General features: G+C 34.8%; 1 protein-coding gene across 6 annotated transcripts in view; it reads right to left on the reverse strand.

Annotated features, from left to right (window-relative positions):
- The window catches only part of PhKgamma (phosphorylase kinase gamma), a 147,383-nt gene that overhangs the window by 44,747 nt on the left and 85,784 nt on the right, over nucleotides 1-16,852 (reverse strand). For all 6 annotated transcript variants that reach the window (XM_067098777.1, XM_067098772.1, XM_067098774.1 and 3 more), the window contains exons 8-9: nucleotides 9,817-9,923; nucleotides 8,731-8,828 (exon numbers count right to left, since the gene is read on the reverse strand). In XM_067098777.1, coding sequence (XP_066954878.1) covers nucleotides 8,731-8,828; nucleotides 9,817-9,923 — 205 coding nt within the window. The remainder of the gene's footprint in view (nucleotides 1-8,730; nucleotides 8,829-9,816; nucleotides 9,924-16,852) is intronic.

Genomic DNA, 16,852 nt, shown 5'->3' on the forward strand with positions numbered 1-16,852 from the left:
GGATCACCGATAACCAGGGACTGTCTGTATTTTCAAACTGACTAAAGAAAACAAGCTCATAACTTACATAAGCCCCACTGGCAGTAGTTTGCCCCTTCAAACAGCAGCACAAAATCTACAATAAAGCACTACCAGCTCTACTCTCCCCTCCACTGTTGTTACTCACCTCACACCACATGGATGGTTAAGAGCAGATCAAAAGACTAAGTTACACCCATCAAAGGAATTTCTCCATAAAGGACTGTTGCACACAAAAATTCCCTTCCAAAGAAGCAGCTGATAAAGACAAGACTGCCAATAGCTACCTCAGAAAAAATTACAGAGTGATACAGCAGATGAACCACCCCTACCCAGTGTAGGCCCAAACTCCCACAGGGGCTTCCAAGGACTTCCATAATGACTAAGTCTTATGGACCTGAAAAGTCAATATTATTAGGAATAAGTCAGAGAAAAGCAAATCTACCAACGAACACTTTTCAGATGCTGCTATGTTCCTAGAAAATTCTGGATAATAACTTTCTAGCAAGGAAATATTATTGCCGGAATTCCTTGTATAACTACATAACAACACAAGTAAAGTGAGCACCTGAGACACAGACAGATAAAGGCAGCTATGTCTCAGTAATGACATTGTTAGGTTTTTATTATGTAAGAATAAAACAAAAAGCAAGGCAACATACACAGAAAATAATAACAAAAAGAGAATGACAGTGAGTTAATACTCATCGAAAACTTCAAGTTCTCAACCCACAGTCGGTACAGTAGCAGCCAAGCATGTCTGCTCTCTACTGCGGCTGAAGGAAAAATTAAGGTGATAGCTGGTGAATGAGGGACAGTCACCCATTCATCCCCAACTCCACCTGTTAACCACCTTGTTACAATGTTTTCAACCAGTTCCAGCTTGCTGAAAGATATTCCTACGTAAAAGGCAATGGTTTATAATCCTGTAAGAACAAAAGAGCACCTATTTAACTCTTTCCTTTTGTCTAACCTACATATCCTTATCTACTACTTAGGAAAATAACCATAATTTTTTCAGCTGAGTAATATATATGGCAGAAAGAAGATATCTTCATTAGCAGAAAAATGGACTTTTCATTTGCAAATGTAATGTTGCAGAATATGATGAAGCCACCCCCATATAATTCAGTGTAATATCAAAGACAGTACAATCAGGGCAGAATATAATTAATTTACATACAAAATAAAACTCTTTCTAATCAGCCAGATGTAAACCCTTACAGTATTCATTTTACAGCATACTGCTAAAATCTAGTAAATCTCTACAATATACATACAAATTGTTAGTTCCTGGTGTTTTTAACTTTTTCTTAATGTCTTCCTACCTTAACTATCACCAGACAAATATAATACCTGTTAACACCCATGGCCCATAAGACTATGGTATATAACAACTTCCAAAAATCCATGCCATGTAAAGCCAAATCCAAAGAAGCTGGAGCAAAACCTTATGAAGTCTGAGAATGGTTATATAAGATACAGTAGAACCTGAGCTTATCAGATGCTTTGGGAGTTTGTCTTTCTGGTATGTAACAAAGACTGTTAAGAAACCAAGACCCTATACTAAGCCCTGTGCTTAAATATTTTTTAATATCTTACATCTGACAGTAATTCCACATAGTGGCTAACCTAAACTAACCTGTATTCTACATTTAACATTCAATTTAAGACATTAAAAATAATAATTATAATACTGTAGCTCATAAGTATAAAAGTCTATTAAGTTGAAGAGCTACTTGGAAAAAGTGTCATAGAAAGAGAACAATTGAAGAAATGTCTACAACTGACACTTTCTATCATCAATTGTCAATGGTATGCTTGTATTAAACCCACATAAAGGGTCAAGATTATTCTTCATTATCATACACTGTCTCTGTGCATGCTCCAAGACTGGAGTGGACAAAAGAGCAGCCTTAAAGGATTATTCTCAAGGCAGGGTTCAGGTTTCATTACTGTTAAATGCAATTTTCTGACAACTGATATTAAATAAAAGCCAGAGAGAGAGAGAGAGAGAGAGAGAGAGAGTGTGTGTGTGTGTGTGTGTGTGTGTGTGTGTGTGTGTGTGTGTGTGTGTGTGTGTGTGTGTGTGTGTGTGTGTGTGTGTGTGTGTGTGTGTGTGTGTGTGTGTGTGTGTGTGTGTGTGTGTGTGTGTGTGTGTGTGTTTGATCTGAATTGCCTCCTGTGTTAAGTTCACTGAACTCGCCAACAACACATGCTGTATCATCTGGAATGATATCCATGAATTCATACAGTTTCTCATTATGTATGCTTAATCGATGATTACTGACTGACGAACAGCATGAAAGAATTCTATATGTAAACATTATAGGTTTGAATAACAAGGGCCTCTGGGTTTACACAGATGTGGTGGTGTATTTTTGATGGTGGTGGGCAAAAAGGAAATGAAAAAGACTGTCAAAATGTAAAAACCTGGAATATAAAAATAAAGTAAAACAGAAGTAGAGTGTCAGTAAATATGGCATACAAAGTGGGTTGGTGAAAACCACTGAAAGAAGAAATAAAACATGCATCAGTAGTAGCTGGACACAGGATGTTCAAAGGAGAACCTTCAAGCTTTGGGTAGAGGTGTTCACAAGGAGTACAGGAGAGACAATCAAGCAAAAGGCAAGGAGGAGGAGCTGGGTGTGATGAAATCAGACTCTCAACACAGCAGATAAAGGAGAAAATGTTCAAAAAATAAAGTGGCTGTGCTAAGAGCCAGGGTATATGTAAGATGCATTTTGCACTCCCAATGGAACACTATATGAGAGCATCAACTTTGAAAGTGAGCAAGTTGCCACTTCCTTTAGTACATTTGGCGATCACATAGTTGGAATTTCTGAGATCTGGCAAGTTCATCTTAGGTAGAGCAATGGTAAATCTTTAGTCTCTAACCATTAATGCTCAAAAACGTTCCAACATGTCAAGTAAAAATACACCATTAAAAAAACAATCACCAAACTTTTTTGTCCTGATACCCACAAACATTCCTGGAAGTGAAAATCACTCAACTAATTCTCTTCCATTATTTGAAACATATTTATGGTATCTCACCTGAAATAAATGTACAGTACTGTTGGTGCTGTTCAAAACAGATGGTCTGCAGTGTTTACCCTTAAAAGATGCCTACATTACTATGACTGTACTAGAAAGGTATATCCTGACATTTCAGATAAAAAGGTTTATGTTGATATGTTAGGAGTCCTAGCCATCATGAATATAATACCTTCAAAGAGGATCTACGGATACTTACTCACTTATATATGATGCAATACCTCTAATGATGCCACCAGTCTTCCAACTACTAGAGACTCATCCCTGGAGGTTCTTTTTATAATTATGCGGTATCAATTTTTTCAGAAAAAAACTTAAACTGATCCTTGGACAGACTTCCCAACCAATTATTCTACATACAAATAAAATAATACAGAAACAGGAAGGTCCCCTAAACAGAATTATTAGAAAAAATGAGAAACATACATTGAATCCACACTAAGGTAATGACTACCTCCCAAAGCTTCAGCGTGCTACCAATAAAGCCCTAGGATCTTTTTTTTTTTTTAGCCTAGTACAATTGCAAATATACCTAAAATCCCCTTAGAATAAAATATGGTCACAAGTAATTATCTACAAAGTCAAATACAATACCTTGATACTCACTTCTACAAAAACCACAGTCAAGAAAACAGCTCATTTTTATTTTAACTAGCTTTGACCATGTTGCCACTCATTTAATAGCAAAAAGATGAAAGAGAAGTAAACGCTCAAAAGATGGCTGCATTAGTCACATAAAGATTCTTTTCAAAGGTTATCAGTCTTAAAAATTCCATATTTTTGTTGTCATAAAATGAATCATGGGTGTAATAAACAATCAGCAATAATGTCTCAGAACTTGTTTTGTCATGCTTGAATCTAGCCCATCAAGAAAACAAGTTGACAAAACAACCCTCCTGACATAAGCATCTGAAATACTTTCTTAGGTTTTTAGGCTTTCTTTGTCATTGTTCTCATGAAATGTAATTAAATCTAAGTTTTCACCTGTACCTACAAGCTAACTGATATGACATTATCAGGGATTCTGAAAGTCAAGAATGATTTTTTCTTTTAATATAATTTTACCCTGTCTGGTTTGTGGTAGAAGATTATCATCATTAACACGATAAAAAACCTATTAGGTGAAATTTGTTTCTATTTACTTCTTGATATATACTTATTTTTATAAAGTATATGAACTCTTCACACAATAATGCTCTTAGCTTACGTTAGCTCCAGCTATCATCTCCAGCATGTCCTCGTGAATTTCACTTAATGGGTCTTTTTCTCCTATTATCAACTGGAACATGATTGTTGGTTTAATTGTATCACATCATTATTATTATTATTAACTTGCAAGAATTATATATACTACAGAGAAATGTTTCACTTATGTTTTAAAAATTAGTAATATTCCATCTTATAGTTTCTGATACTTTGTCTACCTAGCTCCATGTAATTTACAAAAATAAAATCATATTCCCAAAAAATCGTATGTAACCTTACACTTGAAGGGGCTTCACCATATTTCTGCAAAGGTAGCATTAACTACAATAAAGTTTATAAAATGAGAGTAATGCAAAATAAATATATACATAGTAACTTCCAAATTTATAACAAAAAATTAAAATTACATGCAAACATCAAGACTATGGAAATCTGAGGACATTCAATATGAAACAATACAGTATTATTACACAAAAAATTCATGTGTCATATGTGTATTTTAGACAAAATCTGTTCTTAATTCTAAAAAAATAACTCAATTTCTTAAAGAATACAAGACCACAAGCAAAACACAATGTAATCCTCATCCTCTTTCATTATTCATAATTACAAAAAAGTGAAACATATGCTGTACCATTTTAAGAATGAAACAATGAACAATCGCAATGTAAAAAACTATATACATGTAACCATATTCCATTTAGTAGTTTACAATGACTAATTATATTTCCTCAAATGGTGAATTAAAAACTTGTTGAATTTGTTAAAAACACTAATTCAACTTTTATATGTAATTCTGATTAATATTTGTATTAGTAGCGACATAGACTCCTGTAAGCATCAACAGGGAATTGACCCTTTTCTTCGGGATAGAATGAAGGTTGGTAAGGTCTCTAAAATACCAAACCAGTGATATATTACAGAATATCAGATAAGATAAGCTTGATGTTAAATATTCTATTTCTTGATATTTAATATTCTACTTTTTTTAATTCACTAGTATAATTCAAAATGTGAACACAGTCTCAAGGAACCTACCAAAAATACACTGGCCTGTAAAATGAAATGAAATTCCGGGCTGCATCATCAAAGGTGAGCAAGGATGAAATTACATAAACTTTGTGCACGCAGATATTAATCCTTGCCGGAAACTTTAGCGAAGATCTTTGAGATACCTTACGAAAGCTCATAAGGGTACAGACTCTTTAAGATATTCTTCCTCAGACCCACACTCAGTAAGAACTGATAATTATTAGGTGTAAAAAGCTTTTCTCCCCTCAAATAGACCCATACTACCCTCACAGGACAGAGCCATCAGTTCTCTTCACCAGCAGTAACTTTGCATGGAAACATAATAGCAATCAAGCAACAGCCATGTCCAAGCCACTGAAGGACTGCGTCTTGGCTGTTAAGTCTCATGAAACAGAGCCAAATGGAAAACTAATTCCTAGTATGACTTATGCCAAGGCCTATGTGGAGACGTAGGGGGAGGTTAAAACTGCAAACAGGCTGAAAAACAGGTGCAGAACTGGCAGGTCATCTATTTCCACAAAAACAAAAATTACTTCATCAAAGCAGAATGAACTGACAAGAAATGGAATAATCAAAGGTCCAAGAAGGCTACAAACCCTCCACGGACCTCCTCACTGATGTGGATCTTGAGTTACCCATGCAGTAACTTACATCCTGGAACTGTTTCCTGAATGGTGAAGAGTGCATGATTGACTTCCAAAGGGTTGACATCAACAACTTTCATGCCCAACATGTCAAGGAAGGCGATGACATTCCCAAGGATGACATACAGGAGTGGTGTGACAATGACGGTGCAATCCTGGCTTCCAACTATTGTCTGACACTGAGATAGCTGCTGCAGTTGCTGCTGGTAAGATGGAGGAGGAAACCCCTAAAGACGACAATACAATAAAGATGAGTCTGCATCACAACCAGAGCTTTCATATAAGCACATGAGGATGATCTATGATATGTTTATTGAAATTATGGAGAATCCCATCAATGGTAACGCCTTTCTCAGGGCGCTGGAGTTTCCTGAACATGTTCGAGAATTGCAGTGGACAGTGATTGTGAAGCAAAATTGTCAGTCTTATCATCAGAATGGCCTTGACAGTTTCTTCTTCAGCTTAGAAATATAGGCAATCACTTCAGCGCCCTTTGTTTATGTGAGAGGTTCATTCTCACCAGCTTTTACTTAAAAGTCCATCAACATATGCAGTTTCAGTACTGCACACAGGTAATTGAGAGAGAAAAAATTTTGTTTTTATCTTTACATACATGCAAAATAGGAAAAACAAAGTGATATGGCAGTGTACTGTACATACAGTATACCTACTATATAGTGTGTTGGGTAAGAGACAGGAAAAAATAAAAAGGTTCACTTTTCTCGCATACACTGTTTTTATACAGTATATTTGTTGCAAAAAATGGGCTAATAGGGTAGTTCATTGTCCTCTGCATCAAGTTTTCAGTTTAATGTTTGATGGTGATTGTTTATTAGCATATTCAGTGTTTCTGGTTATGTGGCATTGACAAGGTAGGGGGAGTAGGGGGGTACAAAGTTGCCGTTTTACATCCATAGTGTTTTTTTATAACATGTCCAGAAATTTCCATTATCCAGCAGGCCCTTCGATATAATCTTGCTAACCTTATGCTTGTACAAAGACAGCTTATATCTAGTTCTAAGAGAGACAGAGATAAACTTAATGGTTATGCAATAGTTACTGCTCACAGCTCTTGGTTTAGTTAAGTGCAGAGGGGACAGTAACTACATTAAGTTCCCATCTTACTGCAGACTAGCTTAACAAACATTTTTCCAAGCAAAACATTTGGCTTACCATTCTTTTAATTTTGAGGAAAAAATCCCATAAATTACATATTGCTGGCAATAAGGAGGAAATAAATTTCATACACTGAGGAAACCTGGTATTATGCCATTACTGGTGCTTGTAATTCTTATTTAAGGAAGTCCTTGAAATAACATCACAACTAGGAGGGTCTCTTGAAGTGCTTCTTTAGTGAAATATTTCTGTATATATAGGTAAACATGCTAGAAAATCAGTGGTTGCTCTGATACTTTGGGATACTTTAGTTCTTCTACCACCACCAAAGCTCCTGCTGTGAAGCTGCTATAGCTCTGGAGTGAGCTGATTTGATGGATAATGGTCTAATTTTAGAAATTTCCTTTATAGTTGTTAGCTTATAGAGATTCTTGTTTCTTTCATATCACTAAATTCCAAAACTGCATACTATTTCATCTTGCTGATTTTAGCCATTTCATTTTAAGAAATGCACTACAACCACCATCCAATTTTCCAGTATTTGATGGCCTTGTACTGCTCTTCAAACAGCTATATGCACCACAATTTTAATATCTGTACATATATTTTATTGATTCTCCATCTTGAGTGTCATGTGCCTTTCCCATACTTGACACATATGTATAACATCAAATTTTACAAATCACAATACGTCCAACAACCTTTCTAACATGTTACAAACATACAATTAAACTTCATAACTTGGAAATTTTTCTTATAATTTTAATCCAATTTACTTCATTTCTACACTTCATAATTCTCATCCTCTTTATGCAATTTTCATTTTTCTTCTGGTACTTTATCTTTTTAGATTTAGCTCAGATACTGAATAATTTTTCATTTCAACCTTAATTACCAAAGAAAAGTCAAACAATTTCTCTTTTATCCTAAGTCACTTTTCTACACTTATTTGGCCTTATACAACATATCCTTGATAATTCAATCATAAATTCTCATAAGTGATCTCATCACATTTGTCATAATCTAGCCCTTAAGACATTTGGGTATTTTCAAGACTCACTTGATTATAGCTTAAATTATCTACTATAAAAAATATGATAAACTCAAACTTAGTCATCCTTTCTTTGAAGGGTGAATAAACGCATTTTTCCCCATTCAGAAAGTCCATTACAGGATATCAGAACATGCAAAAATTTCAAGTTTCCTCTTCATCAGTTAACATTCAAGCCAATGCTCCTCGAAGAGTTACACTATCTAAATTTAAAAGAAAATGTCTTTAGCCTCTATGCTTGCTGTTGGATAGCACTCTCAACTGTGCTAACCTCTACCCATATATTTGACAACCTGACCTACTATGCTTTTTACCGTATACTATTTTACAAAAATACATATCTTTAGTGCAATTCATAAGGAACCCACTTCACTAAATCCAAATATATCACATTAATGAGGATGAGGATAACAAAGGTAAAGTAGCAGTCAGTATCAAAAGATCAAGTGCTCAAAAATATATGTTGACTAAATACTGAGGGAAGATTTGGTATGCTGACATTTAACAATTTTATACAATATTCTTTAGTAAAGGCAAGAAGCCAGACAGAAGATATCTCCAATATATACAGGTATATATATACAGGATGGAAAATATTGTACATACCAGAATCTGGAAGAAATCATGGTTTAGAGCCTGCTGAACTGTAATGCGCTTAGCTGGGTCTACCACTAACAACTTTGATATAAGGTCTTTTGGAGAATCTGTAAACAATCAAAATTCAACAACACTGATATCTGCAGTATATAATTATAAATAAGGAATTATTCCTTTTTCAATTACTCCAAGCTATGATTTTTCATGGCTGACCTAAACATAAACTATGTACTTCCTGTTAACTACCTTCACTTGCAAGAAAGTAAAATGACCAATGTATTAAATTTTTGCTCTTACCATAACTGTGTGCAGGAACTTATGACACTCAAAAAGTATAGACTAAAAGTTCATTTCACTATATTATCAGCCTCTGAAGGTTATTAAGAATAAAAATATTAGTATGTGTACTAGTCCTTTCACTTCTGGGAAATGCTAACTAAAGTCAGATCACATACCTACAAGCTAGTGACAAAGAATGATATTACATTTTGATTGCCCATTTGAGCTTAGTTTTGCCTTGACTTATTATAATTACATAAGGCTCTTACACAAACACTTACAAAATAAATTAAGCAACAAAAGCTATATTCTTGATCTTAATCATAGTTTCTCAAAAGACTGAATGCAGTGAGTTGTTGTTGATAATGTACTTAGTAGATCTAGGCCTTCCTTGCCTTTAGACGCAGATAGTAATAGTTTAAATCTTTGTAATTTTTCATCTTTACCGACTAATAATGATTGTTAGCCTACAAAATAAGATGGTACAAAATGCAAATGAAACAACTCTTATTGTAATAATTCATTTCCCAAAATAAAACATGAAGTAGCTGGTAGCCATAACAAATATAAAAAGGATTAGTTACTAGGGTAGTCAGCCGAGCATTAATTTGTTGATAGGCCAAAGCTAAATATGTACTGAAAATACTTCAAAAAAACCCACAGCACTGGTCCTGAGAGACTTTCAGTTATAATTCAATGGTTCAGCAAATGCTTATAGGATACTCTACAATATTATTGCATGAATATAAAAATCAAAAAGCATAACCGATTTCTATAAACTGTATTCAGCATGGGTACATAACATATATGTCCTACCTGTGATATCATCCCATTCAGGTGACTGAAAACTATATTTTCCTTCCATGATGTTTCTTATCATGATCATTTGTTTCCTATGCCAAAAAGGAGGACAACCAACTAACCTGAAAAATAAAATATACATTTACCACTGATAATAACACAATCCACAATTCAAATTCTTTGTGTCAAGAAATATACGAGTTTTGGAAATGCTCCTATACATTTGACTATTATGGCAGTCAATCACATGGAATACCCAAGGGTTTGCTGACTTATCCAAAGAATTGTGTAGCAAGCTGCACTCCTCTGTTTCAGTTCTGTTATACCCTCTATTATGTGAAGTCTACAAAATTATATGATCTATACCAATATTTACGCTTTCCCTATTTAACAGAACCTACAGGAGGTTATCACTTACTGTAAGTGGTACTAATGACTCTAAGCTTGTTTGCCTTCACATTTTCATAACACATGATGAGATTTGGGCCTGCACCAGCATACTTATACATACACGGTATAGTACTAGTAATATCAGCTAATTCTGGAGGTTCATGCAGAATGACTTATGATAATTCAATACAAAGAGAAACTGAATAACACAAACATCAAGAATTAGCTAGCTCACACTATGGTATATCGTATATACTTGCAGCTCAGCTTACATTATATCAGCTCATTTATTCACAATATCAGATATATAAACATCAACATAACGAATATGCATCTTTTCCATGAATCTTTTCAAATGTTATGCCTTAATACACTGTACCCAATAAAATTGTATATATTCTTATATTGCTTTTGTATTATAAATTGCGATCATAGCGATCAATGTTTTGGTTTGGAAACCGTTTACACAGTGTTTATTTCGCCGCATTTAACTCAGTTCAGAGCGCTTTTCTTGCTTCTAGTTTGCGTAAATGAATCTCTAGATACTGTACTGTACTTTATTTATATGGGGCAAGGTTATTTTTCGTTATCTTGTACAAAGTGTTTCTAAGTCAAAGTATAACTTAAATATGTCTCGTTGTGAAATTAAGTTAGCTGTTTTTTTGTTCATAGATGATGTTGGGAGTCTGGGGCCTTTGTTTTGTGTAAAAAAAAAAATAAAGATTCCGTTCGCTATTCATTTGATTTCATCGTAATGCGAGCTTTATGTATTTATCGTTTATCAGCGTAAAAATAGCAGTAATGTGTTCTTTCATGCCAGTAGTTTATTTAAAATACTTTCTCTCCAATTTTAATTATGGTAGAATTTCATCCATGTAAACGATGCACAATAATTTATAGTCATTAGCAGCTTGAACATTGTTTTCTCAGCTTCAGCTACAACTTGCAGCATAAAGTTAGCAGTATGTTTCCTTGCTGATCTTTTATCCATACTGAATAAGGGTATACTGTAATGTAAAAATATATTAGTCCTATTCTACTTAACGTCATTTGTACTATAACCTAAGGTAATTGTGTATTACCGTACGATAGTTGAAATACAAGCAAAAGGGCTGTTGTTATCCGATTCGGTGATAAACAAAACAACAGTGTCTCGGTTGGTTGTTTAAGGGGATCGACGCCTAAAACACGAAAATCTTGAAAAAATTCGATTTGCTGAAAAAAATTCTATAACCGTAGAGCATTCAAGAATGTGTCCACAGTATTATGCTAAATTCGCCTTACTTTTCTAGTTATGGCCTCAAATGTAACAATAACTTTATACCCACAAAACACCAGCAGCGCAAATGATTTAGTCTGGTATAGTTTTGTGATATATATTCTGAAAACTTCCTTTGAAATAAATATATAATGTCAATAATATCCTAATTGGCATTCTTAGTTATTCCTAGACAAGACAAAGCACGCATCATCATGAGTCATGAGGCTCAGAGGTGTAACAGTTGCCTATAAACTTGCTCCATATAAGGTCGCATTTTTTCTGCGCTAGCCTTGACTGAACTCTGTGTTTTCTGCGGTGCTTTTAGTTTTCACCATGCCTAAAAGGTCAAGATTTCACTTCATGCCTGTAGAATCGCAAAAGCCAAGTGGATATGCCCATCGAAGAAGTAGAACAGAGAATTCAAGAAACTAGTGCCATAAGAGGGGAATGAAGCGGCGGCGAGGAGAGAGCTGCCGCGCAGCAAATGGCTATGCTTTGATCTCTGCTGACCAGAGACCAACCACATCCGCCCCTAATCGTCTCTTTATTCGTTTCATCACTGCTAAAGAGGGCAAAGATATTTTAGAAGAAGAAAGCAGTAGATCGGAGGCTGATATTATCAACGATAGTGAAAATAAAATGATAATAATAAGTGAAGCAAGACTTGAAAAATTACTTGAATCACGAATGCCAATTGTAGATGCAAAGTAATTCGAGGATCCATTTGGCAAGGGATGGTTGAGACACTAGTAAAAAAGATATGTCCTAAATGCAGAGGAAAATTATTTCAGAACCACAAAAAAATGCCCACGATTTCTACAGAAGGAAAGAGAACGCTCCAATTTACAAAACCAATGTGGCAGTAATCTATCATTCTTTGTTGGAAGATTATGGATTGCGGGACTGAAGAGATTACAAGGAAGCGCTTGGTATAAGACCAATGGGAAATAGCAAGTATTCCGCCATCTTAGATATCTTTATGATAAAATGGATACATATTTTCCAGATGAAACAAGAAAATCTTTGAAAATATAAGAACATACTACAGGAAATATGGGAATTGTGCCCGATGAAAATGGAATACTCAATATTGACGTATCCTACGATGGGACATGGATGAAAAGAGGCCATGTTTCTAATGTAGGTATGGGAGTCATAATAGAAGTGTGCACAGGATATGTGATAGACTTTGAAGTGATGAACAAAGTTTGCAAAGCATGTGCCGCTAAAACACTGAACTAAAAGAAATGAAAATAACAGAAGAAGATTTCAGCGTGTGGAGAACCCTTCATGATGAAGATTGTAATATAAACTATGAAGGTACATCAGGAGGATGGAAACAGAAGGCGCCATAAGGATGTTTTCAAGGTCGCAAGATTTGGGATTCCGCACGCCACCTTTGTTGGAGACGGAGATTCAAGCTTATAATAGTGTTTTAGCAATGAGCGGTGAAATGGACCATATGAAAATTTAAAAGTGGCGAAAGTAGAATGCATCAACCATGTAAAGAAAAGAATGACTAACAGAATGAAGAGACTAAGAAGATGAAAAAGAAGAGAGAGTAACAAGAACTGGAAAAAGAAGGAAATTTAGTGCTCTAAGTGGAAAGAATAAATTATCGGATACAAACATTAGCATAATGACTAATTATTATGGCAGGGCAATCCACATAATATTGGTAAATCATGGGTTGATATGAAGAAGGATATAATGGCATCATTCAACCATATATTCAGTTCCAAAGAAAATCAACGTCATGGACTTTGTCCAAAGGAAGATTCTTGGTGTTATTTTCAGCGCAGCATAGCAATGGGTAATGAAAAGAGAAAATAGAGTTCAAGAGATCTTCAACAGTTATCAATTTAGATGCTGAGAGTAGAAAGGAAAATAAAGGCTGTGTATGAAGCACTGTCTGAGAAAGAATTGCTTGAGCGCTGCGTTCGCTGATCTTACACAAAGCGAATGAAAGTTTTCATTCAAAATTTGGAACAGAGCACACAAGACTAAGTTTGCTGGAGCACAAAAGAGTAAAGTTTGTAGCACAAACAACTGTGTGACCATAACTTTGGATACAGAAACGCAACTCTCTTCCAGAATTTGGCATATCTTCTGCTCTTCAACAAAGCCTAGTACTTCAAGATAAAGAAGAAGAAGATTGAGTGCCAGAAAGAAGAAATTCCCAGAAAGAAAGAAAATACACAAGAAAATTCAAGAATATGAAGCTGGAGGATTTTAAATAACCACATAACCTGGCGACAATGAGTAGTGTAGGCAACTATGATACCCTAGAGTAATACCTTATGACAAGATCAGACAAGGGGACCAGGAGCCTAAAATTTAATAATAATGTGTCTTAGGCACAAAAGATAATCAATTAATATTCCTATTCATAATAATTTTGCATTAATACTCAAAAATGAAAAAAAAATAAAACCATAAAATTAATGGTAACACAGTCTTACCTTTTTTTATGTACCTAAAACTTTGAAGGCCCGTTTCTCAAAACATAAGTTTTTCACCTTCAAAATGTATCTCCTCCCTTAATATTGGACCAATCTAAATGAAATTTCATATATAATATGAGGAAACATGGTAGATTAAAACAAATAAGGGATTTTTGATATTTTGAGTTTCTGATTTTTGGCAATTTTTTTCTGTAATTTTCTGGGAAAATTTCATAAAAAAAAAAATTCATATCTCGAAAAATAATTGAAAAATCAAAATCCCGGCTTTGTATCGAAAGGTCCATATATGTTTTATACGTGGTTCAAATCTCATCCCTTAAAACCAAAAAGCAAAGGAGGAGATGCATTTTGAAAATGGCCATTTTTGGCCGAAAAATGCTCTGGCGTCACAAAACCTGAGGTCACTGAACAAAAATTTTTTCCCCAGAAGTTCCACACAATATCCTTTAACAAACCCCCTATATATCAACAACCTGTCGTTAAAAAAGTCGGAAACCGGCCGATCCCCTTAAGGCTGTACACATTTCGCAAGAGTATAACATTACTGACAATACTTTTATCATTCTCTGTTACTTTTTTAACTAGATGATGGGATAAAGAGTTGGAGGAAAAGAAGCTGGTCTATTGTAATTTGGTCTCTCTCACTGCCTGATTGTACGCTGCTGCCTGCGCCCGTGCGAAATTTAAAAATATTTTATAAATATTGCCGTATCAGTATTAATTGCTTACCCCATTGCAGAATCGAATTATTGTCAGGTGAACTATCGCAACTCGAGCATTACCTGAGTACTTTAATTGTTTTATCACAAAAAGTGTATTTAGTCATGAAAATGAGATGAAAATTTAGTAATTAGTCAATATTTCTCGATGAAAAATACTGTGAATGGGCGGATTTTCAGTGAATAATTCATATATATGTTGCATAGAGAAATCCATGAATAGGTGAGTCCGTAAATCGTGAGACTGCGAATACAGGGGTTTACTGTATATATATATATATATATATATATATATATATATATATATATATATATATATATATATATATATATATATATATATATATATATATATATATATATATATATATATATATATTTACATATAATATATATATATATATATATATATATATATATATATATATATATATATATATATATATATATATGCTGCTGCTCTCGCCCCTCTGTTCTCTTACAGTAAGACTCAAAATACCATCCATTAAGGAGTGGTACCTCATGCCCTATGGTATGGGAAGCAAAGTGGTAGTCTTTGTGTGCAGTCTTGAGAAAGGTCAAGTCAGGTAGTCAAATTAAGCGATTCATTAGGGAATAGGCATACTATACTAGTAGTCACTCTATATCCTTGTCCCAAGACCTATATCCCTGTGTTCTCCTTTTGCTGGTCCTCAATTGTTTATACAGGACTGCCGGGCTCTCCCTCCTTGAGACTTGCCACTTCTGTGGCCTGAGGGCCTATAGATGACCAACTGCCAAAGAGAGGCAGAGAGAAAGTTCAGTTCCCGCTCAGTCATACTGGAGGCTAGGCCTCTGCCTGCTAAGTCCCGAATCTCGGGCCGTAACTTTTGGCGCTCTGCCACTAACTGATAAAGGGGTCACAAGCCACCTGGACTACAAGCATTCCTTTCAGTTGTTAATGGAAGACAGCGGATCATCCACTGCAAAGTGCACTTGCAATCTGGATTGCCCGGTAAATCTGAAATTGGCAATTGAGTACCAGTATACTGTTCCTCTTGCTAAAACCCTCATTCCCTTTCCCATAATTCATCTCCCAAAGTAAATCCCTTGCTGATACTCATGGATTACTAGTGTGTGTGCTCCCCATATGAATTAAGCTACTGACGAAATAATCCTTTGCTCAGTGACATAGAGTACATGACCCCTCCATGGTGATAGATTATTGCAAGTGCAAGAATCTTCCATGCATGAATTCTTATCTGGGGAAATCTATGTCCAGAGATGTGTTATCTTGTCCCATCATGTTTCTGCAACTGACCTACCTGTGAGAAGTTGCCTTAGAAGACAATTAATTCAACCTTGCTACAAGCAAGCTAACTGCTTCTGCAACATTTTGCAAGAGTGACTTTATATTCAAGAGCCAAGGGCTCCCGTTTGCATTACAGTGTAAATATTTCACTTCTTTCTGAAAGCCAGTTAACTGTGATTTGTCTTAATTTCAGTGTTGCATTTGTCTTGCCGGATTGCATGCCAGTCATGAATTATTTCCCCTGCTTGAACTGTTTGAAATAAAGTAAGCTATTGTAACTAAGGCTTTCATGGTGACCTTCCCTTTGTTTTAAAGGAAACACTAAGGTAAGTCATCTTGTGCGTTGCATTTTATTATATATTTGGTTCTGAGTAGTGGCCCTATGTAAGAGCAGTCTATTTCATTTTGCTATCCTCTAGACAACAGGCATAACAAACACATACTGAGAGAGAGAGAGAGAGAGAGAGAGAGAGAGATATATATATATATATATATATATATATATATATATATATATATATAATATATAATATATATATATATATATATATATATATATATATATATATATATATATATATATATATATATATATATATATATATATAATATAATATAATATATATATATATATATGTATACATACACAAAGACAAAATACAACAGCACAACACCGATTCTCTATGCAAACAACGACTTCACAGCAGATTCGACTTGGCAAACTTTCAGTGCTGTTAATCATCTTGCCAGCACCATAACCTGATGTTGTATCAAGTTACGGCACCATAAGTGCTGCTGACGGCACTAATGGCAACAACAGGCAACAAGTTAACAGCACTTTGAGTGCTGTAACTTAATGCAGCCTTTACTTACGGCACTAAACATCAAGTTATGGCACTGTAAGTGCTGTTAAAGTCCCAATAAC

This window comes from Macrobrachium rosenbergii, chromosome 55 (genome assembly GCF_040412425.1).
Source record: "Macrobrachium rosenbergii isolate ZJJX-2024 chromosome 55, ASM4041242v1, whole genome shotgun sequence".
In the NCBI taxonomy this organism is placed as follows: Eukaryota; Metazoa; Arthropoda; class Malacostraca; order Decapoda; family Palaemonidae; genus Macrobrachium; species Macrobrachium rosenbergii.